At 43.4% G+C, this 27,668-nt stretch overlaps 1 protein-coding gene across 4 annotated transcripts in view; it reads right to left on the reverse strand.

Moving 5' to 3' along the window:
- Positions 1-27,668, reverse strand: part of PDE10A (phosphodiesterase 10A) — a 347,833-nt gene that overhangs the window by 162,866 nt on the left and 157,299 nt on the right. For 2 of the 4 annotated variants that reach the window (XM_010391640.4, XM_039568838.1), the window contains exon 1: positions 8,303-9,569. The exons of 1 other annotated variant lie outside the window; for it this stretch is intronic. In XM_010391640.4, coding sequence (XP_010389942.3) covers positions 8,303-9,167 — 865 coding nt within the window. In that variant the 5' untranslated portion in view covers positions 9,168-9,569. Of the gene's footprint in view, positions 1-8,302; positions 9,571-27,668 lie in introns of those variants that run through there. One more of the 4 variants, XM_039568837.1, reaches the window with a different exon arrangement.

Here is a 27,668-nt window from a genome sequence, read left to right on the forward strand (position 1 = left end):
GAGTCTATTGGTAAAATCTGAAGTCTGAAGAAACAGAAACATTGAGACACATCCACAAAAAAGCAATTTGCTCTCAAGAATGAGACACGGAAGCCTGGCATGATGAAACCTGAGCATATTAGCTAAGGCAGTGCCTGTTTTGAGAACAGATGAGTTCAGTTTCCTGTTACATCAAACAGTAACTTCCATCAGTCCTACGTGTGCTCGAAAAAAAGCAAGAAAAAATTTCTACTGACATCACACTTAGGGCTGGGCAGACAGTGGCGGATTAGGAAATACAATGAGTCACTGCAAATACTGAACACATCGTGAGCATTTTCAAACTACCAAGCAAAATTTCTTCTTACCAAAAAAATCCAGACAATACTGTTTAAGTGAACCATACCAGAAGAAGAATAATAGTACCGTAGTGCCTTCACGCAAAAAAAGTAGTTGGGGAAAACAAAAACACTGTAAAAAGGACAGTAGAAGACACCAGACCACTGCAGGAAGAAACAAAATCAACACAATTCAGCAATCAAGAAGGAAACATCAGCTAAAATAAGCTTATGGGTGGACAAGGGGGAAGTAATATACAGCTGAAATTACAGATACAACTGAAAGACAGGCATGCAAAGAAAGGACATCCGACAGAGCTATGTTCCAAAAAATAATTCACTCTAGAGAAGCTGCCAAGGTATCTGTATATGCATGAAAGAAAACCAAAATATAAACACAAAAAAACCCAGTGTAAGTAAAATAATGAGTTACCATAAACGTAACTGCTATGTGTTAGGAAAAAAAAAAAATCATTAGTGAAATATTGAGACACTTTTTTTTTTTTTTTTTAAGACTAAGTCAAAGACCTTTAGAAGAAAGAGAAGTAGCTTTATCCAGTTTGGAAGCAAATAAAATAAGACACTATGGAAGAAATACAATGGAGATATAAAAACTAGGCAGTTAGGAAAACTATAAAAGAATAAAAAGGATGCATATTTAGCCACCATAATTCAGGATAAACATCTTATTCTCTGAACCACAGTGTTACAGAAATGCTACTAAAATATACATGACAAAGAAAGTGGCTTCTTTCCTGCCAATTTGGAAGCTTCCCCACAGGGTGAAGCAAAGCAAACAGTATTACTAAGGTAAGTATAGCAGTGCTTGTCAGCAGCTACAAATACCTGCTACTTTGGGTATGAATGGGTCAGAAGGATTAGAGATGTGATACTTCTGTACAAAGTTATTAGAACTTCATATGCAAAAGTTTCCTTTAGGAAGTATTTGTGGCTTGACATTAGGGGATTTCTTTTTGATACAAGTGAAAGGATAGAGGAAGGAAGAATGATGAAATTATTACCAGCTGAATAAACTTTGTTAAGAGAAGTACAGCTCTGTTGCATGGGAGTTGGTTGATAATGAAGAAACAAGAAATTAGATCAATAAGTACTAATGAAAACATTAACAGTTTTCAGATGGAAGGTGGAGTAACTGGTCTCAGACTCTGACAATCTCTTCTTTGGGTCCCAGCACCAAAGAATTACTACTGCTGCTTCTACATTGAGGTTTTTTATTAATATTTTAATTAGATATCAATAACATTACTATGTGTTCTCTGAAGGCAGTGAATAATAGTCACAAGCCTTCTCTTTTAGTATTCTTGAGCCAGAACTACTTCGGGAAGTCTTCAAGTGATACATTGTGATAACTGATACACTGAAACATGGACCCTACTCTAGTCCTTTTGAGCCGTAAGATTTGGCATCTCTTAATGATGTGAGATTTTATTATTAAAAATCTCTAAAACTTGTTATCAATGTGTTTTCCAAAAGAACATGAAATTTGTAAAAACTGGTTTTTGTTCTTAATGCCACCTGTGACAAGGTGCTTAGGAGATGGACTTAAGAAAGCTTCCTGCAGCAATAAATCACTGAGAAAAGATTCATTAAAAGAATTTGCAAATAAAAGTGTTCTTCGTAAGTGATACATTTTTTTAACTAATTCATATTCTTTCCAAGTTTTTTTTTTTAAGACATAATTAGCATACTTCAGTGTTGAAATAAAGTATTCATAGAGTGCAAAAAAGTAAAGATTAATGCACAACTTTACGGTAAAAATTTAGAACTTGTTAACCAGATTGTCCCTCTCCTGCAAAAGCAAACACATCATGAGCATTTTGGAATGTTCATTTGTTAACAAAGTCATGGTGGTGAGTCTGTTACCTGCCTTTTGAACTGCCTCATTTGAGTGTGCAACACAACATTACATTGTCTGGCACAGCAGGAGCCAAAGTCTTCAATAAACACCAGCCAGGCTGGTTCCTCCCACACTGATTATGACAGCTTGACAAGAAGTGATGAAGAAACCACAGAAATATGACACTTTCTCACAAGCTTTTAAAAGGGGACAAGGATGGCAAGGGAAGCCCACCTGCCAGGATGAAAATCTTGTGTCCTCACCTTGAAACAAATTAGAAAGAAAAAAACCTTGCATCATTTAATAGCAGAGCTCAAAGCTGAGACTTGATTCAACACAGTTGTCAGGTTCAACTGCATCAACTTGTCACATCCCCAAGCCAAGCAAGGCTGAGCTGCGAGAGCCTTCAGATGGCAAAGGCAGCAGCACTCTCAGAGCTGCTAAACAGTAGGAGGCACTCTTCAAACTCTGGCCGTGGGAAGCCAAGCACCAGCACAAGCGAGGACAAACTACAGAGCAGGCCGGATCTTTAGCAGAAATACCAACAAGAAATACCGAACTGTTTCAGCCATAATTGGCACTCATGGGGAATGCAATGCCTTCATTTCTATAATATATAAAGCAACCCTTGTATATAACCTCTGAAGCTCCTATAAATTACAATTTTTGGGTGCTATAAATATTTTGGATAAACGCTATTGTACACTACTATAACAAAACCAGTACCTTAAGAAATTATTCATTACATCTGCAGAACACTTTGAGTGTGGCATTGTAGCTAATTATGTAGAAGTAAGTCAAACTCATTACTGGATTTTACCTTTTTTTAATTTAACAGAACATATCATAACTACTTAGGTTTTATCACAGCTGTTCTTCAAAGCTGGACAGTCAATTTGTTACAACAAATGAAACAGCTAACCAAATCTTTTGGAACAATATATGAATGGTTATTTCTGTGAAATTTACTAGTGAAGATGTGACCAACACACACAAAGATTAAATTGTTTTTAGGACAAGAGTTAAAATCAATACAAGGTATAACAAAAATGGAAACACTGTTCCATAAAAAAAAGTGCCAGACTTCCCATTCCTGCAAATAGTGTTTCTTCATTTAACAATTATACTTTTTTTTAATTATTAAAAAAAAAATTGAAATCAACACACTTTACTACTTACTTGACAAAACAGCAAAAAGAAAATCAGATTTAGTAACAGTGTTCGAGTACAGGTACTTGTATTTGAAACAGCCAGCAGAGGGAGTATAAAAACAATTTTAAAAACCTCAAACAGCCTTTTTTCTCTTTAAATATTTTTTACTTATGATTTTAGCTTTCCTTTAGGATACAATGATAGTCCCAGCAGTCAAAAATTATGATATTATAAAACAAGCAAAAAAAATAATTCTAAATTATTAAACAGAATGACTTGAAATCCAAATATTTTTTAAAGTAGCATTAAATAACGACCTGATACTAAACTCAATCTGAAATACAATTTTAAATACAGGTAAGGTTAATATCAATCAACAGGCTGCATAAGCCCTTTCCAAGTCATAAATCCACTCACTTACAGACTCTCATTCTTAACTTTCTGAGTCTAGAACTAAGTCCATGATTTCCTAATATTGAGAGAACATTGGTGTTAATATATTTGTATTAGAATACAGCACAGAATCTTAAACTAAACAAAAGTTACTGCTGTACTGATCTTTACGACAGATGATATAAGAGCAAGTCAGCCAGGTATATGGCCTAGATCATTAGTGGAAATAAGCATTCATACGACTGTTTCAAAATCAAGTCACTAAGCCATGTACATGCTGAATAAAAACTCATCTTTACGCATCAGGTTTTCACCATGTCCAGCTGATGACGGTGGCTTAAACATGAGCAAAAGGGAGAAGGACACAAATGGGGTGAATGAAGTTGCCAGCCTTGTGTTAGAATATTAAATAAACTGCCATCCTCCTCACACAAGTGGCAAAAAGAAATCATCTCCCAACTCATCTAAACTATCCCACTGTGCATAATCACACCTTCCACAGTCCATCTCACAGGAGGAGCAAGGTTACTGAGTTAACAGGGAAGGCGTTACCTCCTCTCTCAAGGCTTATGAGTGCTAGGTACTCCCAAGCCATCAGGCAAACACAGGCAGCAGAGCTGTGGAGTCAAAGGAACAGGACATTAGATATTCCAAATGGGAACTGCATGTTTTACAGACAACCATTTGTAAAAATACCTGACCTGACCAAGCAAGCCTTTCTCCACTGTTAACTGCTTGTGCTTGCATGGTGTTCATTACCTTTCCCTGCCATTCCTTGCTGTCTGCCCTATGTATTGTTCTGCTATCCCACTAAATAGAATGGCAGTGCTGCAGACCGGGATACATGGTGTTCCTATACATTAATGCAAAATGTGAAACACCAGTCCTGATGGGAGATGTTGAATGACTTCACTTATCATAACTATATCCTACTTTAGTGATAATTTTGCTTTCAATTAACCTGGAGTCAGAATCCATGGGGTGCAAACCAGAGACAATCCCATTTTTTACCTCATCTAAATTTTAAGCATGATTTAATTGTAAAAATTCTGCCCACCTTCACACAAGGGATGATTGCTGAAGATCAGCATTTAACACCCTGACTGCAAAAAAATGAATACACAGACCAGGGAAAAACAAGATTCAAGACAAGATTAACTTTCCCACTAGATCAAGTAACAGGAATACCTTTGACATTATTTGAATTTTAATTGCTATTTTTTTCCTGAACTGATCTTACAGATCTTACTGTGTTTATTCTTTCTTAGAGTGCTGCTTAATCAGAAAGTCTCTGTGACATGTGAAGGTATGGACTAAAAAAGCCAGAAAAAAGATAACTGTATATACTAACAATATGCTGTTAATCCTCTGACAAGCAGAAAGCCCACATACTGTAAAGAACTTATACCTGCCAGTAGACTCATGGGACACAAATGACATATGCTACACCAGCACCATGAGAGAAGACCTTGAATGTGGAAGGAAGATAGGATGCTCCCCTAAAAGTAAGACATTTCCCAGAGACCTGAAATACTGGAATACCTGGCAACTTGCAGAATTCAAAATATGACAGAACTCCACTGGAGTATTGATCCAGGATGTTCAATACTAGAAGTTTCTTAAAACACCGTGTTATGCACCAAGACTTTAAACAGTTAAGAAAAACAACATACACCACATGAAGCTCACATAAGCTTCTGCAGTCCAGTGCTTCATTACGAATTTTAATAAGATAAATAGCCAGATATGGCACAAACTGAGTATTGCGGAACCTAAAATTTTAATAATAACAATAATAAAAATAATCTTTCTAACAAAATCCTGACTAGAGAGCATGCAAGTTGAAAGAGCTCAGAGATGAAAGAAGAACACATCTCTAGCAATTTCACTGTTTTCCACTCTTGAGGATTCTGTTATGTCACTTTTAAATCTTCTTTCCAGAAGGATTCATCTCAATTCTCTTCCCTACAGAACTCCTCAGGTTCTCTGCAAAAATATTTAGGCTTCTTTTTTTGTCTTTAAAGTCAAAGAGCATATATATGTACATAGGTATGATTTAGAACATAAAATAAAATTCAGGAGACAAAAGCTATGAGACACAGCACATTATCTTCATTATTTTACATGATCTCATCCTCTTCAAAACAATGATAGCCTTCCAGCTGCACTGTAACCAGGACTGTGCACAGTACTCCAAACAGCTGGACAAGTGCTCTCTGCAGTAGCTGCACTGGAACTGAATAGTATCTTGTTTGACTTCCCTCCACTCCATTTTTCAGCCTGGTTTCCTAAGGAAATCAGATTTATGCAATCACTCAGGGAGGGAGGGAAGTGTACACATACGTACATATGTACCGCATGTGGATGTCTGTCCATCCATCTGCCTGGCCTCACTAATACCTTTTGAGCCCATTGGTCAGTTTCAATCACACTCAAAAGAGGAGCAGAGAATATCAGACTTTTGAGTTCTTGAAAGTTTCATGAGCGCAGGCTGCAGAGTATGGAAAAGTGTTTCCACAGAGAGAAGCTGCATGTCGTCTTAGACATCAGTAAACTCACAGGGGAAAGAATAGTTCTGCTCCTTTCCTGCCTGCCGGAAAATCTTCAGTCAGAGGTCACATTCAGTGAAAGACGACCAAATTTCTTGTGTTCAAGAGTTCATAAAATAGCTTAAGTTGAATTCACTACTGCTTTTAAAACTGTGTTTTGAACAAAGCTGTTGTTTTCCACATCATCTTTTTCCTGGTCTAGCAAGGAGTGAATTGCCCTACATGATACACATTCCCTGCCTCAGTCCATTGCTCTCAGGACCACTTATTTTAAAACATCAGCATCATACCACACTCATGGCAGCATTCTACCTCTCCCAAACACAAAGCAAATTAAAACTGGAAGAGCTTAGGCTGCCCTTCAGGTCTCAAGACTAAACAAGTATGTAGCTCTGTAACATAATTAACTATTGAATAAAGTTTCAAAAAGACAGTGCAGCAAATACATAATCATCTTTATTCACCTCTGTCCTGGAACACAAGTACTACCACACTTGTGGGTTCTTGTGCTCAAGACAGCTCTAAGCAATAAAACAGATAACGAGGTTTCAGTGAACATCTCTGTAGTTCTTCTCACCTCCCCCCAGTGAACTCTACATGGTTTACCTGTATCCAAAAAGCCACCTTTATCAAAGTATACTAACAGATTACAATTCAAGTCTAGGGATACCTTTAGGCATAGGTCCACAAACTAAGAAGCTGTCTCAAAAAGAAAATATAACCACAGCTGACTGAAGTCACCCTAAGCATCAAAATACTAGACAAGAAAAAAAAAAAAGTTCCTTGGTAAAAAAAAAATTATTTCAGCCCTGATACATGCTCCGCTTGTAAATTCTTTAGTCCCATGACCACACCGAACCCCAGCACATTTTCCGGCGGGCCGCTACAACTGAGGGCTGGCGGGGTACACGGGCAGCCAGACCCCGGGAGGTTTTGGCTCGAAGCCCCGGCCGCTCCGAGGCCACCCCAGCCCCGCGGCGCCCACCCGGCGGAGGGCGGCGTGCCGGGGAAGCGCCTCGGAGGCGGGAGGGGCGAGACACCCGAGGGGCAGCCGGGCCGCACATCCCTGCGAACGGGGAGTTTGTGCCACGCGAAGCCTCCTCCTCGCTCCCACACCCCGCCCTCAGGGCTCGGGCCGCTCCCGCCGGGCTCCCCCGGCCAGCACGGGAAGGGCACTCGCCGAGCCCCGCACGAGAGGAGGCCGAGCGGCTGCTTGCCCGGCCCCCACTCCCGCCTGCCGGCACGGGGCGACCGCGGCCCGCGCCCTTCCCCCCGCGTTCGGGTTCGGTGGGAGCCGGCCAGGGTTTGGGAACGGCTGGCTACGGGGCGCCCTTTGTGGAGCGTCTCAATTCCCCCTTTATTCAGCCCCACCCCAGCCGGTCACTATGCCCGTTCCAGCGCCAGCCCCCCGGTAGCAAGGAGCACATGTTTCCTCTCGGACTCCTGGCCCGCCTTACAACGAGCCACGGCCAGGGGAAGGCGGCACCCGGTACCAAAGCCGAATCAGAAATATGGAATGTGAACGCGCGTGGCAGATCTGACGGGGGATGCAGAAAGAAGCGATCCATTTCACCCTTTTCGGTCCTCCGCCGCCGCTTTTCTGTCAATTGCCGATACCATAATGCTTCCTTACTGCTTGTTCAAGTAAGTAGGGGGGGACAGTCTCCATTCCCCTACGTGTCATTCCTGAGCAAATTAAGCATGTACCAAGCTAAAGACTGACATTCATATACGTAGAGCTATCTGATCCCGGAATGATACCGAAATCCTCGAGGCGTTAACAGCCAGCTCCCACAAAGAGCACTCAATTACATCGAGCATCCCCTTTGTCCGTGCATCCTCAATACACACCCGGCCGCTCCTCCATGCGTCCACGCACGCCCCACGTATACGGCCCCTTTGTGTCCTCGCCTCCCCCCCACTCACAAAGAAATGCCCTTTCCACAAGGCATGCACCCAGCCTCGGACACAGCCCTTCGCCTTCCCCCGAGACACCCGCGACCCGTCGCCGGGCACAGCGCTCCGGTACCTACTTGTATTCAAGAAACAGTCCGTAAACCTCCTAAAGCAGCTTGCAGAATTAGATCCATCTTCCATGTCTGGCCCTAGGAGCAGGGGAGACGAGAAGGAGAAGAAGGCGCCTCTCTGCCGCTGCTGCCGCCTAGGAGTCCTGCTCCCGCCGGGGCCGTCGCCTCCTCGGATCCCGTCGCCGCGGGCTGCTGCTGCTGCAGCACCGAGGGAATTGCAGGACCACGGGCGAGAGGCGGCTGGGGAGAGGAGGAGCCGGGAGTGGTGCTGCCGGGGGCCGCCGGCTGCGGAACGGAGCAGCAAGCCCTGGATGGAGGAAGAACAGAAGAGTCTCCTCCTGCCACTGCCGCCTGGATGGGCGATCAAGTGAGCTGCTGCTGCTGCTGCTCTGCCAACATCTCTTCTTCCTCCTCCTCCTCCTCCACCTCCTCCTCCCGCTCTCGCTGCCTCTCCTCCTCCTTCCCTCCCTTGGAGACTTGTGAGGTTAAAGGAAAACGAGGAGGGGAAACGAGGAGGCGGCGGCAAGAAATAAAAAGAAGATGGAGAAGCGGAGGAGAAGGAGGGGATTGGAACGAAGAAAGGAGCCGCTGCCGCTCTAGAGACGATGCTGGCGGAGACGGCGGAGGAGGCTGTGCCTGCAGAGCGGCTCCTGCTGCTGGTGGTGGTTGTTAGGAGGAGAGAGAGGGAGCTGCAGGGAGCCGAGTCGCCTCCAGGAGCGGGGGGAGGAGGAGGAGACCCGCCGCTGCCTCCACCTCCACCGCTCTGGCCATGGGAGTGGAGCGGGCTGCTGCCGGAGCCGGGCTTTTCCCCGGGTGCTGCAGCCAGGGGGGCCGAGGGGCGGGATAAGATCCGCTTCTCCGGGTTGGACATGCTTCCGCTCTTCCCTCCCTTTCGCGGTAGTTTAAGGCAGGACGACTAGCAGAGATACCGGAGTAAAGCGAAAGGGGAAGCCGCAAAAGGACGGAGCCAAACAAGGGGCAACCGCGGATCGGTCCTGCGTTCCCTCCGGCAACTCCCGGGCAGTATTTCCTCCGTACCCCGGCTCCCCGCCCTCATAAAATCCTCACATTTCCGTTCCCCCTTTAGGCCGGAGGGGACAGGGCGCTACTGACCGCCAAGCGGTTTCAATCCCCTTTTAAAGTCCGCTTTCCCCCATGCTCCCACCTCGCATTCAAAGCAAGAAAACGGCAACAATCTGTATTTTCTTCGAGCAAGGCAAATATTGCCCCTTATAAGCGCGCTCGCCTGCAAAGAGGCAGATACAGTCACTGCAGTGCCGCTTCCAGCACCAGCCCCGGCCACCAGAAAACGCCCACTGGCGGAGCCAGCGCTTCCCAGGCTCCCTCCCTCCCTTCCTCCCTCCCTTCCTCTCATGCTAGGCGCGCACATGAGAGCTACGGCACAGCGGTTACCTAAAGGGAAAGCGGGGAGAAACACGAGGAAAAGATCCTCCCTATGCGGTGTCATTATTTTAAACATATATTTCCAGCCACTGAGATTAAAAGGCAGACGACCTCCAGTGCCTGGGATGGAGACGCCAGAGCTGCCCCTCAGTTTCTGTAGGGCATCCAGCACCGTTTCTACGCGAAGATGCACAGACCCTCCCCGACGCTCAGCATCACACGTGTCTCCTTCAGGTCCCCCCCGCCTTTCCCACCACTTGGCACACTGACAGCCACTCACCCCTCAACCCCAGCCCTCCGGCTCGGCGGGGAGCTGCCTTAGACCCTGGTCTCAGGTGCAGTGTGGCCCCGGGGCTGACACCGGCCTTGCTCCGCAAGCACAGGCACCGTCGCTCGCCAGTGGAACCTGTCGCGCTGGCCAGCCGCCACCTCGACCCCGAGTTGGAGTGCCTGGGCATTTGGGGTCCCTCCCCGCCGCCTCACCCAGCCATGCCGGCCGCAGCCCGCCCGTCCCGGCGGTACGCGCTACGGCGGCCCTCAGCGGGGCAGCCGCCGGCCGAACGCCCGGCCAAGGGAAGCCCAAAGGCAGGCTCGGATCGGAGCGGGGCCGATGACGGCGCTGAAAGCCCCCGCCGCGCTTATTTCGTTTTCGCCCTAACTCTCCCTGCCCTGGGCGCCAGCCGCCGAAAGACGGGAGGAGAGGTCCGAGCCCACCGGAGTTCATCTCCAGCAGCAGGAAAGGGTGGCCGGCATCACCAATCGGCTACAGGGCTCTCCTCAGCCCTGCCGGGGCGCTCGCTTCCGGCCGGGCCGAGCGGGACCGCGGCCGTCGTAGAGCCGATGCCCCGCACCTCCCGTCGGCACGACGGAGCCCCAGGGCTGCGGGCAGTCCGCCCCCGAGGTCCCCTCCCGGGACAGCAGCGCCCCCAGCCCTGTCAGCGCCGGGAACCGGCCATCATCGTTCATCACCCGGACAGCCGCTGCAGCCCTTGCCGCCCTGCCCTCGCCCCGAAGCGGCGGCGCTCACCTGGGCGGGGGCCGCGGTGCCCGGCCGCCGCCTCCCCTCGCCCGGCGGCAGCTGTCGGGCAGCGGGGCTGCCCCCGCCGTCGGAGGGAGCGTGGGGCTCAGCGCGGGCTGTCCGAGCGCCAGGCAGGAGCTCCCTCGGGGCACCCCCGGCGCCGACCGCCAGCGCGGGGGGCATCTCCGGGGTCCGGCTGCGAGGGACTCGTACCCGCCGCAGTGCCACCCCGCCGTGGCAGAACAGCGCGCCCGGGGCTCCTGCCCCGCAGCTACCTGGACGGGGCGGAGGGAACCGCTCTCCCCGGGTAGACGGCGCATCCCCCTGGCGCTCCCACCCGCCAGCGGGCGGAGAAGCGGCCGCCGCGCTGGTGCCCACCCAGGCGGGGCCGCCGCCGTGCCGCTGGCAGCAGATTTTGTTGAGGTGCGGCGGGGTCCCCGCGCAGCCCGGGCGGGCGCTGCCCGCGGAGGGGATGGAGCGGGCACCGCCGCAAACGTTGCGGACACTGGCGGAAAATATGTTTGTGTTGCCGCTGCCAGCAGGGCACCAGAAAAGCGGGAGATTCTGTTTCGCTCCTCTACCTTCCCGGAGATCAGACCTCTACGCCGTCCGCTACCACTCCAGGTGCTGCATTACCGGGTCCAGGTGTCGGCGGGAATCCTCATCGAACTACGGCAGTCTTCCTATTTCCGCTCAAAATTAGGCTCGCTCTTTCGAATTTCGACTCCTGCTTTGAAAACAGTGTAAACCTACGCTTTTGGGTTTTAAGTCGTTCAAGTATTTTATATTTATCATTTAAGGACTTCTTTTAATGCTAGAATACACACCAACTCCTGTTAAAGCTGGAGTCTTTACGTATCAATCTGTAACGCTGAAAAAGATGTTCTTCTGAAAATAGCAACGCTTTCAAATTAAAGTGCATTTCCAGCCAGCTGAATGTTCAGTAACAGGAAGAAACAATCCACCGAGTTTCAAAAAGTTTAGAATGCAAAAACAGATTAGATACTCTAATTAAACAAACAAAAACCCCACAAAACAAAAGAAGACTTAGGTTTTACTAAACTGTTTCCATCTGCATGGTTCTTAAAACCTGTTGCCTAAAAATCCTGAACTAAAATGCAGAAAACTGAATCTGCTTTTGTGATCCACTTTCTCTTAGTACATTTGACTTTACCAAAATAGTTTAATAACTTCTATTTCGCATGCCTATTTGTGCGAGACGCTTTTTTTTCCTTCAGTCCAACCATTACATTTTTCCTGAAAACTGCTGCACAATGACTAGAAATTCAGCAAATATTTAAATTCTCTGAGAGAAAGCTTAACTAATGGAAACAATTTCAGTGAATTGTATTTTGTTATTGCAGCCTGTTTGTTTAGCAATTAACAATTTCTTATTAGAAAAACTCTTGTACAAAAATGTTTAGATTTAAAGATCTAATCAGACTAAAATGATTGACAAAAACCAAGAGCCAGTCACCTGAAAAAATTAAAGCAGGTCCTTTAGACAGATTAGTCCCAAATTGTTCTGTCAATATCAAGAGTAAATTACTGAAACTTTACATCATCAATTTATAATTGTAGAAATCTTGTTTAACTATGCTAGTCTATGCTAAATTCCTCAACTGCTGCTCATCCAAACTGCAGTTGTTCAAATATCACTGCCTCAGACTGGAAATCTGTGTACTTCTACAAGGCATGTCAGTTGTGCATGTATAAATATGTACCTGTATATTCATCGAACAGGAAAAATACATTTTGATTTGTAAGAAATCATCAGATATACCAGAAAAGCAGCTTTCAGGTTAAGGGCTATTTACAAACTATTCATTTGATTATTATTCATTAGCCATTGGCAATTCATACCTTATTGGTCACCTGCTTCTTGGCTGGGCAAGCAAAAGCAATCACAGAGAAAAGTTAGAAGACAAAAGTTAGTGAAAATTAATTTTCAAGCTCTCTACATATATATTTGTAAATTATACAGATTTGCAGACAAGTTAAATATGCTTCATGGCCATCTCAATACCTGGGGATAAATTAGTGGTGAATCACATTTGCTCATCAATGTCAATCTGGGTTTTCATTGCTCAGTCAGCATCAAAATTTCCATTGCCATAGAGCAATGATATCACTGATCCCACCGTAGTACTAACCATATACCCACGTCATTTACCAGAAAATCTCACCCACTCCGATATGAAACAGTGAGATTTGCTGCATCATCCCCCCCCACACCCCCTCCCCCTGAAGGAAAATGGATTTCAAAAACTCTGAAACACAACAAAATGCAAGTTAAAATACTCTGGTGCTTTCCCTTGTGCCTGGTGCAAGGGTTCTGGTACAAATGCCCTGTGTCACTGCAACCACGACCAAAGGATTTTAGTAGTATTTACATGGGTAAATGTGATTTCACAAGAATTCAGGAGGCAGAGTACACTGAAGCTAGCAGGTGCATTGTACTTACAAGCACAGGCCTGGTTTGAATGCAGAAAATAAGCCTGTTTGGCAATAATTTGGCAATATTAATCAAAATACTTAAAGGAAAACATTGTGGGGAAAAAGTAAAATCAAGTTATAACAAAGGTTTTTTTGGTATTAAATACAGCTTAAAACCAAAAACCTGTTCTTTCCCAATTCTGTCGGCTCCATTTTAAGGATGACAGTGACTCATCTTTTATCTGGTCTCACTCTTTTGCCTGGTAAATCCTCTTATCTTTATATTCTGAGTCCATTCTTCGATGTATGATCAATTCCTTGAAAAAAAAAAAAAAGAATACATAGGACAGGCCATAGGGAAAGGGAGTTTATAAAAATGTAGGATGACAGCAGTAGAGGAGCTGACAGAACCAACCACCTGAATGTGGGTGAGACAGAAGCAGCCACAATGAGATGGAGAGAAGGCAATCTGCTGGAAAAGTGGGGCAGGGGCAACAAAAGGCTAAATGCAGCTAAAACCCAAACTCTGAGGCTGAATAAGTATAAGTAAAAATATCTGTAGAAAAGTCCTAAGCAAGTTGATAGCAATAATTGGGGTGTTTTTTCAGGGATTTTCTGCTAAAAAATCTTACAGAATACAGTAATTACCATCCAGCTTCTGAGTTGGTATCACGAATTAGAAACCTCCAGAAAAGACAATGTTTCCTAAAGTCTTATTCTATAAATCTTTAGAGTAATTTATAGAATCTCTTACTTCATAAGAGTTTTTTCTTACAAAGGACTATTCTGAAACACCATGCTCATGCAAGGAGTAAGTTTGTTTAAGGGGTATTTATCAGCCATTTTCTTTGATTCCCACAAACACTCATCCAAGCCACCCCTTCTCCACATGAATATTAACTGCAGGTGTTGGTAACATGCAAACATGGGCTAGCAGCCATCTTGAAAATATTTTGGGGAATTAACCTACTCCAGGTGAAGAAGAAATACTGTGAGATACAAACTGAATGGCAATTCTTTCAGAAAATAAAAAAAACACATTTTTAAGAAGTCCAGATTTGTTTCAGAGATAACTGACTTCCAGAAAAATAATTATTAAAAAAAAGTAGATAAATATCTTGTTTACTTTCAGTATTTCGTTCAGCTCTGCTATGTCATTTCACTTTCTGCTCAGCTTTCAACACAGCTGAAAGGCTCTGTGGCTGGAACTATACATGATAAAACTTTCTCTACAAGTGCTATGCTGTGTGATGTATGATAGTGGGTACTTTAATAAAGCTGTGAAGACCTTGTATTTTCCTGCCAATTTTTTTACTTCCTTTTAGAAATGCTCAAAACTATGAGAAGTTTTCAGCATTATTTTCCAGGGAAAAACTGCAATTCTTATGGAAAGAAGATACTTCATGGGCAAAGGACATTTTTAAACACAAAATTTTCAGGTAGACATATTGCAATTTTTATTACAATTACATTGTAATAAAAAAAAGAATAAGATAAAATTTGAAATAAAAAAGAGCTGGTATCAATGTACAAAGAGAAACATTTACAATAATTGTACTCATACTTTTTCCCTATAAAATACTATGAAAGAAGCCAAACAAGACCTTATGAAGCCATCTAGCATTTTGTGCTTTCCTATGCAGGACAAAGAACAAATATTTATTGGTTTTATTTAGAGGGTTTTCAGAGAGCAAAATGGCTGCTTGGGTTTAAGTTACTGTTATTAAAGTAGGGGACACCCCACCAGAAAAACTCTTTTAAATAAGTTAAAACTCCAGTAGCAGCTCTCTTTACTGAGGTGCTTTATTACAAACCAAAAGCACCATAAACATTGCAAGCTCTTTGATACAAAAAAGGTCTTTTGAATCCTGTCCAGCAGGATCGTGGCCTGGGACCAGGGCCTCTAAGCAGTAATGAAATACAAACAGCAAAGGATGTAATGGTTGGCATGGTAGGCAATAGCAGTGTTGTTAGTACTGCTGGAAGAGCCATTTTCATTGCAAGAAAAAAAAACCATTATCAGCATTTTTGTAGTTCTACCTTTTTGTTTTCATAATGAAATCTAGAGTTAATTTATGATAGGATTTTGTTATAATTTGCTATCTTCTCCAGACAAGTTATTTCTATTCTGTATACAACCAGAGCATAAAAATTATATTCTTTACATGAACTAAAGAACAGATTTAACAAAAATCCAAAAGGAAAGGTTAATAGTGATTTGTTTTGTACTCATTCACCATGAGTTCTGTGTGCATCTTGCTAGCACATAGCACAGAGTATACACTGCTATTGTCACAACAGAGATGTCAGCTTTCCCCTATAACTCTCTCTTGCAACCCCTTTCTTCACTTTCCCAAATTTTACAACCAGTAAAAAGAAGCAGACTTTTCCCCCACATGGCTTGAACAGTTCATGAAAAGTCCTACTGCTCCATCACTGGCAAATTCTTTGATGCAACTAGCAGTCTCAGCTCTAAGTGTAAAATTTTGTTCTAACATAAACCTACAGCTGGTTCCTTTTTGATATTAACAGCAGGTGCAAAAAAAAAAAAAAAAAAAAAAGAGACTGAGTCCAGCCGTTAGAATGACCTACAAACAAACCATGAATGCAAGCAACTTGTTGTGATGTCTGATCATTGCTCGAGGGAAATAAGTGCTTTTTTAGAATGCTTCACCATTTTTGCTTGAATTCCTCCTTCCTTCAGTTGCAGTGACTACCAAGCTACCCCCTTTGAGGAACAGGACTTTCATTCCTGCCCTTCTGCTAAAAAAGTCAGACCTGAAACTGTGTCTGTTGATAGTGAAATGGCAGTCATTAGCTTTCAGAGTTAACACATTGATGAGACAAAAAGTGCAAAGAAATGCATATCTCTGGCAACCACGGATTACTCAACATGTTTTCTAGAAAGTTTGGTTTCAAAACCATGACCTATTTCTACACAGAAACTCACATTTGCAGTCCTGAAAACTAGAAAGCTTGACTTTGAAAGTGAAAGCTTGAACTCTTCAGGTTTGTTGTACAAACATAACTGTCCCACGTGGGGTCTCAGACTGCTGTAACACACATTCATTCATTCACCACAATTGAGTTGATAAAATTGAGAAATATTTATTACCTAAGCAACTTTTCTCCATCCCATCCTAACTTTAGGGACCAAGAAATTCAAACCAACTTATTTCTTTACAGCAACATACATGCACACACTATGAACATGTTTTTATATTCTACCCTAGGACACACTAGCAATCTTTTTCTTGCCTGTTCTTCCCATTTTTCTCTCTATTTTTTTCTCTTTTTCGTTCTCCCTCTCTCTTTCTCTCCCATACAGACAATATTTCTCTAGCTGCAGAATCAACATAACAATATAGATTGTCTTTACACAACATTTTAATATCAGCATGTGAAACCCACCACATAGAAGGCTGGGGTATTACTGCCATCATCCCAGAACAAATACTCTCACATACACAATCCTAGACCATTGCAGACCAGCTTATTTGATTCAGTACAATTCTTCTCTAGAAATAAGAGAAGAATTGTCATATACTTTTATTCATTGTCTTTTATCTCTTTGTTTACTTATTCCCCATTATCTCACTTGCCATCATCCTGCAGCTCCTGTTATTCCCATAGCTTTCTCTCCCTCATGCATGATCCATCCTTCTCTCCAGCTGACTATTTCTCCCCATGCTGCCACATCTGCTACAACAAAGTAAACATACTTCAAGCTGGCAGCACCCCCGTTCTCTCAGCTGCAACAAGCTCTTCACCTGCTTTCCCTTTACTACTTCCAAAGTTTTTCTCAAACAGAAGCACATCTTCCTGCCCTTCTGCTGTCCAGGTTCCACAAAAAGCTCTGGTCCTCAAAAGAGGAGGAAGATTCTTCCCAAGACTTGGGTCTAAATAAAGGTTAGCTGTTAAAGTAGAAGAAGGGAAGGACAGAGACTGCTTGTACTCTACCAGAAGCCTGGGGCTGCCTGTTAAGGAGGCTTTAGGATGGTAGCAGTGAAGCAGCATTATCTTATCAGCTTGGCCAGAGAGACAGGGAGTTTTTCATCTCTCCTGCTTGATATGGATTCTCTGAATGACTGGGAGTCTTGAGCACAGACCACAGAGTTCAAGCAGAACAAATAGGACACATCCTACCCCTATGATAACACAAGATCAGCAGTCCAGAAATAAAATAGGCACAAATAATTTCTTTATGTGTTCTCCTTAGAAAGAAAGTAAAATTAAATTCCATAGGTATAACTAACAGGAGTCCTGTTCCGGCTGGGAATGTTTGTATTCCTGCTAGCTAAACAGTGCAGGAATTTTTAAATATACCGATTGCTTTATTATTTAGAAAATAAATATGGAGCTATCATATTTGTAAAGAACAGACCTGAGCACCTACAAGATTTTTTTTAAAATTTATTTGATATTATCTTTTTTTTCTTTTTTCTGTTAATGTCCTGCACCTTTAGGACAAAATCAGAAGGGAAAGCACAATGTAACCCACTTGAAGCAATCTCTACAGCATCCTCAGCTCAGCTTTCTCTTGCTGGATACAGTCTGCAGAGATGGAAATGTGAACCTTGGGTCTGACTATTTTCAAAGCAAAGGAACAATGTGGTTCTCACCAAACCCCATAACACAGAATCCCTACACTGACAAAGCTTCTGGCAAGCCCCTTAGTTTCCCAGAGCAGAAAAAGTAAATCACACAGCAGTCCCAACACCCAAGTCAATCAGACCATCTCTACATCTGATATGGCTCATGCACACTCTGATATAATTATCCATCATTACCTTTTTTTCAGTACACATTGACATCCAGACAAAACAAGCCATTAATGCAGGAGCAACTCTGGGTTTATTTCTGGAGATAGGATTCCTTTGTGAGACTGCAAACCTCCCACTTAGCTAAAGCTCTATGTGAGGTTTTCACCTGTGGTTACTCTAACCAGTTGTGGTTTGACTGGATGGGGCTTTGATAAATAAAATCTGATTAATTTTATTGGAAAAGCAGAACTTTTTGCTGAAAATAGCTTTTCCTGCTTACTGGCACATGCTCTGTACATGGTTTATCACAATACAAACTCAAAATTGAACACCATTTTTCTCACCTAGAAAACTATGGGGGTTGAGATTTTGACTATTTCAGCCCCATGGAGCTCTAAAATAACAGGATAACGTTAATGCAGCTGTAAATGATCTGGAGAGCAGGGCTTTAAATGAAGGGGAAAGGGAGCCACAGGAACCTTTACACGGGGTAGGAAAAGAAATGAGACAGGCAAATTTTTTAAAATATATATTCCACTTTTTTGACATTTGGTATTTAAAGGGAGTAGTCTTATCTTTCTCAGACCATTTTCCTTGACTAATCAAGGCACAATATTTTAGTTTTTTTCATATAACAGTTGTTCTGTTTTCTGGTGTCTCACCTTACAAGCCCTTGGCTATACCTCTTCCACTTGGAATTCACTTTTCCTCAGTGCAGGTGACTACAGTTGCAGACAGGCTCTTGCTAATGTTTTACAGACAGCTTAAACATTTGCCCGTACTTTTGGAGACATTTTGCCTGATAGATCATAATCATAGCACTGGGTGGGTGGGAGGAGTCACTGTTGCCCAAGTCGTTTTGAGATGAACATAGCCATGAGGACTTTCTTTCCTCCTGGTTGTTTCCAACTGATGACCTCAAAGACAACATTCATATTCGTCCCTAGGTGAATGATATTGCACTTTGTACTGCTATGTTTCATTCTGCTTCCAGTCATACAGACTTCAGAGCTCTCTGAATCATACTAAACTCTGCATCCGCTCCCCTCTGTGCAGAAAATGGCCTCTCAAATTTTATAACCTATAAACTCTGCTAACACACCCTTATTTGCATGTAGGAAAGAAATTACAAAACCAGGTCAGTCCCCAAATAAATTCTTGCTAAATTCAATTTGTAACCTTCCTTATGCCATCAGAGCATTTGTCTTCCCCTTACCTATAAACGCTTTGCTCTCAGGGGGTCCACAGCACCCAATATTTCTGCAGACCACAAATACTCAAGATGTTGCCTGACAGCTCTGCAAAACATGGAAGCATTATTCACTAATGCTGCCTTACAGAGGAAGAAACACAAAATTTTAACCTTCCCCCCCACCCCTACACCCGAAGTTATGCAGGGAGTTTTAGAAAAGAGTTATAAAAGACCACTGAAAAAATGACGCAAATGTATTCTGGTCCCCCCTCTGTTCCTCTGCCTGCAGCCTCACCCTCTGTTTTCTCATCCATTGCACACAGGAGGACAGAGTCCAGGCTGGGGCTGGCTTCAGGCAGAGGCAAAGTAAGCAGATCCCGAAAGCCGCAGACTGCTGGAGGGCACCTGGCTGCCTGCTCTGCCTTTCCAGGAAGGCAAGCAGACGAGCTCTTCCAGCAGGGTAGCCACCCAAAGAGCACAACTCCAGCCCTGCCTAAAAAGCCTCCTGCTGTCTCAGCCACCAAGAGCATGATCACAATGCATGGCTTGTCCTTAGTGCCTGCTGTCCTGCTTTTTTAAGGAAAACAAACTTCTGCCCTCCTTTGTTTTCCCTCTTCCCATGGCCATTTTTCTTTGTTATATGTGACACTAAATGGCTTTTAAAACAAACCCTCATATTCAACAGAAGTGTAATTTTTCAAAACCACACTCATGGCTGAGATCAAACCATCCCTCCTTGTCTATGAACTACCAGTCTTCTATGCAAGGCCACTCCACCAAGCATTAAATTACAATGTACATAAATGACTTCGTTTAATCTGAGAAGACATTTAGAAACTTCAAACAACAGCAACTGACGTGTTATTTGATTTAAAAAAAAAAAAAAAACCAAAACAAAAAACCCACCCAATCCCTGCCAACCTCTTGGTTTACTTTTTGCTCACAGTGAGATGTAGAAAAGCCCCCACCTCCCCAGTTATACCTACCTTCTTGTAAGTGAGAACTTGTTCTTTGTAATCAGATATCTGGCCTGGCCTGGGTGTAGAGGGAAGATTCCCACCTAGAGATTAGTGCATTGTTAATATCAACAGCTTTCATAAGATCACTGCATTACTCTGCCAAGCTAAAATATGTGATCCACGTGAACTGTGTTGAAGCTGTGCACAGTTTGAGGTGCTTCTGAGGTTTTTCATAGATTTTTCCAATAGCTGGGTTTCAGGCAGCAATATAAACGTAACTGACACAGCAGCAGCTGCTGCAGTCACACTGGCCTGTACTCCTTTTTGGGACACAAATTGCCTGACCCCAGCAGGATTTATTACAGCTTCTGCTTCTGTGTACACTGTGTGTCAGATTCAGTTTTTCAAAAGACTTTTTGAAACCGATCTTGTTTTGAATAAAAACAATGAAAAGTTAATTCACACTACAACTCTTCCATGAAAATCAGCATAGCTGTTTCAGGAAAGATATTTCTCTTTTAGAAAAGGGATATTAGTGTATACTATGTCCCCAACTCTACAGCATTTTAAGGAAATGCAAGAATAAGTGTAGGAAGGAATAGAAAAGATCTAGTAATCTCATGTATGGAAGTACAAAACAAAAAGGAAAAACAGCTGTGTTAATCAGATGGCATGTTAAAATTCAGAAGCAAGGGAAATGTAGAGAAAGGTAATGGAAAAGTAAGTGGAGTCAAGTGGCGTCACCACCTTGGAGCTCTGGGGGAGTTTTTTGCCATTTAGCTAGCAGTTATTTAAAATCCTACCACACCCCTGCAGCAGTTTCAGGCAATCAGAAATATGTTTGTCTAATGGACCCTTCAAGTTCTTGCTTCTCAAATCATAAAACAGTCTTCTTGGTGAAAAGTCCAAGCTAAACAATGCTAATTCACTCATTTACCTACATGAAAAATTGTGTCCTTGCTTTGCCTGAAATCTTGCACGTGATTTTCTGCTTTGTGCCAGCAGAAAGCCATGGACTTCAATAGATTGGGTTATTTCTACAGCAGTCAAAGAGAAGAGCCAGACCACATGTTTTTTGCCTTTTCTTCCGGCCCTTCCCTTCTTTGACTGCCTTATTCTCTCTTCATAATTCTTCTATTTTTCCCTTTTCAAAGCCTCTCCAATTGCAGCTTACAGGGATCTGGCTGAGATGAGGTTCTCTTCCTTCCAAGGGAAATAAATGCAAGAAATTATCTAAGCCTCATGCTGCAGGTGAGTACTTGCTGTAGTTACATGGGACAAGGAGTAGATCCCTTTCTCTATGAGCACAGGAAATAGGGGAAGTCTAGGAATCCCCATGCAGGTACTTGAATTGCATGAAACAAGCAGCAGCAAATAACTTCAAGCCTACCACTCCAATTAGATGAATCTACCAGATGGAAAATCACTTAAAAAGCTAACAATACTGTCCTATTTTGCTGATTCGTCAACATGTGCCTTCCAAGCATGTTTGAAAACAAAACAAACAAAAAAAAAATCCTCAGAAAGCCAGGGAAAGCAGAATTACAATTGAGCTTTTCATGCATGAGACCAAACCAAGCTGCCCAAGACACAGTCTCCACTGGCTTTTTAGACATAAGGTACATTTTTCAAGCCCTGCATTAACTGCATAATGAAAGGGATTTCTTTACAGTTCTTTACAATAAGTATAGTTTTAAAAGAAAGCCATGTGGGACAAAAGGAATAGATGCTATATGAAAGCATCTTGTACTTAATACACCAGAAAAATTGTTTAAAGTTCATTCCTCCTTTGTGTCACTGTCTGATTAGGCTACTCACCATAAGTTACTGTGGGAATAATTCTGACTTTGCAGATAACTTCAAAACCATTATGTCCTGCTGTCTGGGAAATGCTGTGTTTACTCGAAAAATAGTTTTCCTGAATTTCTTTACTGTTGGTATATTTATTCGCATTTTATTTCCCATAAAAGCCCAATGAAATGGTCTTTTTGACTCCATTGGTACACATTATTGATCATGTTTTTTTAGAGTTCTGTATATTCCAAGGCATTGATTGAGCATCCTCAGCTGACAAGTCACTTCAGCCCATGTTTAATCCTTGAAACATTTTGTTCTTGTGTGTTTAAGGACTGTATGAACACTGTGTTTGTACAAATGACTACTACACACAGAGAACAAACTAACTAATTAATGCTGAATGCTGAGGTATACCTAAGCACTTGTGCATCTTGATGGTGCCTAGTTGTTTTCAGAAACTTGGGGAGCCAGGGTACTGTAGTATAGTTAATAACTAAAAAGGTTTGCTTCTTCTCCAGAAATGCTAATACTGTATAACTGATTACAAATATTTAGAATATGCAATGTGTAACCATACTGTGTGAATCACTGCTATTTTAAAAACCAGCTAGCAAGGTTAAGCTTGAAATTAGAAAAGAAGTTCACCTAAGTTTAAGAATTTAGGCTGGTAATTCAATGAATGAGGCTAGGAAAAATCCTCTCCCATGAGCAGTTTGTTCCACAGTTGACTTCACTGAGATTTCTTGCAGATTCTTCCAAACTGTCTAAGAATAAACTCTCTCAAAGCAGAGCAAAACCACTTGACAGGCTTGTCTGCAATGGCCTCTTCTATGTTCCTAGCAACACTAACTTTGGGAAAAAATTGTTGAGGGAAAGGGGGATGCATGGTTTAACCAGAGTTTTTCACATGAAGAAGAAATTTGGCAGAACAGAAGACAAACAATGGCTTCAGAACAAAGCCTGACAAACAGAGTGCCTTCCCAAACTGGTAACTGTCTGGTTCAACTTGTTCTGTGTGATAAAACAGTACCTAAGAGTGGAAGCAATCTAAAAATACTAGTTTTCATACATTAGCAGTAGTGTTTTTGTAAAATATTAAAACACTATCAGAAAGATTAAAGCATGCAACATTAATGTACTGGTTGCCAAATGTCTCTGTCCCATATTGTTAGAAACTGTGAAACATGCCTATCACAAATGCATTCTGGACACTAATTTTCTGCCTTACTGTCATGCTCCTTCCCCTGCCCCCAGTCATCAGTTTTCCTTTGCAGCTCCGTGAATCACAAAACCGAACACACTCTGAATCACCCCGACACTCATCCAAAAGGTAATTCCCCAAGCAACAATTTGCTTGATGTGGTGATTGCAAACAACATATATGTGGCTGAGGGACAAGGAGCTGCGTGTTACCACCACGCAGTTTTGGTCACCAAGGCCATCTGAGCTCAGCTGGGAAAAATATTCCACCTTTTAAAAAGTTTAGTTATTTCTCCCCCTGATTTTTTTTCCCAAAATGAATGTGTTTGCAAAAACAAACAAACAAGAATAAAAAAGCCAAAACCAAAGTTATTTTAAAGCTGTCTGGAGTAAAAAAATGTAAACGTCAAACTTAAAGTGACTTATGTATATGAACATGCAAAGATCCCCAAAACCCCTTGAAATACTAGATTTTCTTGACCTTATCTTCATGTTCAAGGACCTGCACTTCATATTCAGACTGGGAGATATTTTTTGGACAACTTGATACATCTAAACACAGATACCATCTTTTTCTGATCTGTTCCACAAATTGAATCAGACTTAAAATGAGAAATAAAAGGAGAAAAAAATTACTTTCTCTCCCAGTGCAGTAGCCTCTCTCAGGCGTAGATGGACTAAGAAAGCATACTCAGATGGCAGAGAGGGCACTCCTAGGCTGGGGATAGCACTCTGCTCCAAAATTAGGTCTCCCCCTGACAGCCCATCTCCCACAGGACAGGAATTCCTCTCTACTGTCCATCCTCTTCACTCAGTCTCTCAGATGGTATACCCTGCCGGTCCCTGCTCTCTCATCCTGCTCTCTGCTAACAGGAGGACCGTAACATTTTAGCTGGTTATACCAGCTGCTAGCAGTTTGGTCCTTTTCCCTCTTCCTTAATAAAGGCCTGCAATGATGAGGCAAAACTGACGACCCGAGTTTGCTCTGCCTACTCCTGATTCTCCATGCAGGCAGACAAGCATCACCTCTACCAAAAAACAGGAGTTATTCCTCAGCAACAGGTGATGGAAGTTCTTACACCTTCTTTTTATGTTGGAAATCTTTTAGACAAGTCTGCCCTCCATTTCTGTAGGTGTGAGTGCTACTGAGATAATTTTTATCTCCTTATTTTTCATGTCTTTGTACATGGAGCTTTTCCTTCTTGCTTTTCTGAGCTGTCCCCTTGACAGATTTTGCATGTTTGAGTTACTACGAGCTGGTACCTTGTTCATTTTAACATCTTTATGACTGTGCATGAATCATGGCTGCAATGCTGACTACAGCAAAGGACTCTCCAGAAAGGTCTTAGATAAATCCTGTTCCCTGTACATTTAAACAACATCATGCTTTCTCTCTGTGCATGCTTTCTCTCTCATCATGCCTTATCACTGCAACTCTGGAGCAAAGCCTTGGTCTCCAGGGATGTGAGGTGGGCTCTGGTCCCAGGAAGAGGATTCAGTCACCTCCAGACCCACCCGAACTTGTCCAGGGTGCCAAGCTCTGCACCATCACCTGCATTCAGCACCCAAGGGGTCTCCTTGTGCTCTCCATTCCACCACTCTTAGCCAGTGCCAAACTCCTTACTTTTACTTTCCAGGGTCTTTCTACAAGCAAATCCCTGTACCACTTGCCCATCCTCCTCCTCTTGCTGTCTCCATCTGCTCAGCCTGGCCCTCCCCCATCTCCATTCACTCCCTCCCTCCATCCCCTTTGTGTTCCCCTCACATGCCTGCTTGCAAGCTCTTTTCATGCTGTCTATGCATGGATTTCTCTTCTTAAACCCCATCTGGCATGCATTCACTCTTTCTTCCTCCCACCTTATTCCCCTTCACAAAATTAACTTCAATGAAACTTAAACAGTGGCCTCTGCTACATTCAGAAAAAAGCCGTAAAACTTACTCATATTAATCTGGAAAACTCACTAGTATCAGTCATCTGAATAAGTTTTTCCAATAATCATGCCAGTCTTGCCTCCATTCCTTTTCTCCCCTCTTCCCTGTCACCTCCCTCCATATTGCCCTTCTCTCTTGTTTGTTCTCCTTTTAACTTGGGCTGGAAGCTTTTCAGGGCATCTTTATCTCCATCAGAAAGTGCTGTGAATGTTGATAAAAAGAAGGATTGAGATGAATGGAACCAAAACATCCTGCTAACTCCAGACACTGTTGAAGATCCTACAGCTGAGCTGTGTTAGTAAACACCATCTAGAAGGGGTAAGTTGAGAAATTATTGAAAATTAGTGTCTTGCTCTTCCAATTAAATGCAACAGAATCCACCAGGAACTTTGGGCAAACAGAGAGCGAGGACACAGAGGCCAGGGACAAGGGAGATCTCCTCACCGGCTGTGAATGGAGAAGGAACCAAAAGTCTCGTGAGAGAGGCACAATTAACTCTCCTGCCTATTTCTTCAGCAGTCCCCAATGACAAATTGAAACCATACAATTAATGCATACCAGGTTGCATCAATATAGTAGTCTAGCATCAAACACAAAAAGCAGCACATGTTTGCATGCTGGCAGTGCAATACTGAATCAGCATTTTCAGTAACAATAAAAGAGCAAAAAGATATCAAAGCAACTTCCTTTGCAGGGTAGAGCATCAAAATCAGTGCAATGGTATAAAACTAGAGTGGAATGGGTATCGCAGAAGGCTGCTAATAGCAAGAGAATTTCGCCTTGAGACTGACCAGACTAACAGTTGAGTTATTAATGTCCTAAGACTCAATACAGCACTCCTCACCCCTTAAGAAGAGGTTTCTCATTTCATGTGCAGGGAGATGCTTCTGTCAAGCACAGCTCCAACCTTTCTGCAAGCTCTGATAGCTTTCTGGTTGCTTGTAGGGCATGAATGGTTGCAAATCATTTCTATGAAAGGGAGGGCAACCACACTTTGAAAACGCATCTTTGGGATGAAAAACTATTAACAAGCCTTCTTGGTAGTTTCAGTGGAGAAACACTAGGCTAAATTGCTTGCAGATTTAACTCTCTTTTTTAATTTGTAAGAATCTTTCCAGCTAGAGCAGAAGAAAACATGACATAACTGAGCCTAAATCTCAGTCCAGGCCTGCCACAAGCTATTGGTGAGAAGCAGATGGAGTTTCCACAGATGGGATGACTTCAGCATCCCAGAATAGACCCCCTGTAATCCAGGAGGAAGTAGCTAGTGACCTGCTGAGCCATTTAGACACTCACAAGTCTAAGAACGAATGGTATTCAGCCAAGGAAGCTGATGGGAGAGCTCTCTAAGCCACTGTCCATCATTCATCATAAGTTCCTGGGTAACCAGGGAGGTCTCAGACAACTGGAGTTGGCCAATGTGATGCCCATCCACAGGAAGGGCTGTAAGGAGGATCCAGTGAAATACAGGCCTCTCAGCCTAACCTCAGTGCCTGCCAAGCTTATGGAACATGATCTTGAATGTGTTCACACGGCACATACAGGACAATCAAGGGATCAGGCACAGATGTGGGGAAGGTAGGTCCTGCCTGACCAACCTGATCTCCTTTTATGACCAGAGGACTCACCTAGAGGCTGTGGATGTTGTCTTCTTCTTAACAGAAGATTTTGATATTGTCTCCCATGGCACTCTCCTGGAAAACCTGTTAGCCCATGGCTTGGACAGGTCCACTCTTTGCTGGGTTAAGAACTGGCTGGACAGCCAGGCCCAGAGAGTGGAAGTGAATGGTGCCACATCCAATTGTCAGATGGTCACCAGTAGTGTACTCCAGGGCTCAGTATTGGTGCCCAGTCTTGTTCAATATACTTATTAAAGATCTGGACAAGGACATCAAGTATACCCCCAGTAAGTTCTCAGCCAAAATTAAGTTGGATGAGGTGTCAATCTGCTGAAGGGTAAGTAGGATCAGCAGAGGGATCTGGACAGGCTGGATCGCGGGGCTAAGGCCAAAGATATGAGGTTCAACAAGGCCAAGTGACAGGTCCTACACTTTGGCCACAACAATCCCATGCAGCACTACAGGCAGGGGACAGTGTGGTGGGAAAGGGCCTGGCAGAAAAGGACCTGGAACTGCTGATCAACAGCCAGCTGAACATGATCCAGCGTGTGCCCAGGTAGCCAAGAATGGCATCCTGGCCTGTATCAGCAATAGTGTGGCCAGCAGGAACAGGGATGTGGTTGTGCCCCTGTACTGGTGAGGTCACATCTCAAGTTCTGTGTCCAGTTCTGGGCCCCTCACTTCAGGAGGACATTGAGGTGCTGGAGCAGGCCCAGAGAAGGGCAATGGAGCTGGTGAAGGTTCTAGAGAGTGAGTCATATGAGGAACAGCTGAGGGAGCTGGTGGTGTTTAGCCTGGAGAAAAGGAGGCTTAGAGAGACCTTATCACTTTCTACAACTGCCTGAAAGGAGGGTGTAGCCAGGGAGGGTTGGCATCTTCTCTCAGGCAGCCAGTGACAGAATGAGATTGCATAGGTTTCAAGCTGTGCCAGGGGAGTTTCAGGTTGGACATCAGGAGGAATTTCTTCATGGAAGTGGTTTTTAAACATTGGAATGGACTGCCCAGTGAGGTAGTGGAGTCACCATCCCTGGAGGAGTTCAAGAAATAAAGGA

This window comes from Corvus cornix, chromosome 3 (assembly GCF_000738735.6).
Source record: "Corvus cornix cornix isolate S_Up_H32 chromosome 3, ASM73873v5, whole genome shotgun sequence".
Classification (NCBI taxonomy): Eukaryota; Metazoa; Chordata; class Aves; order Passeriformes; family Corvidae; genus Corvus; species Corvus cornix.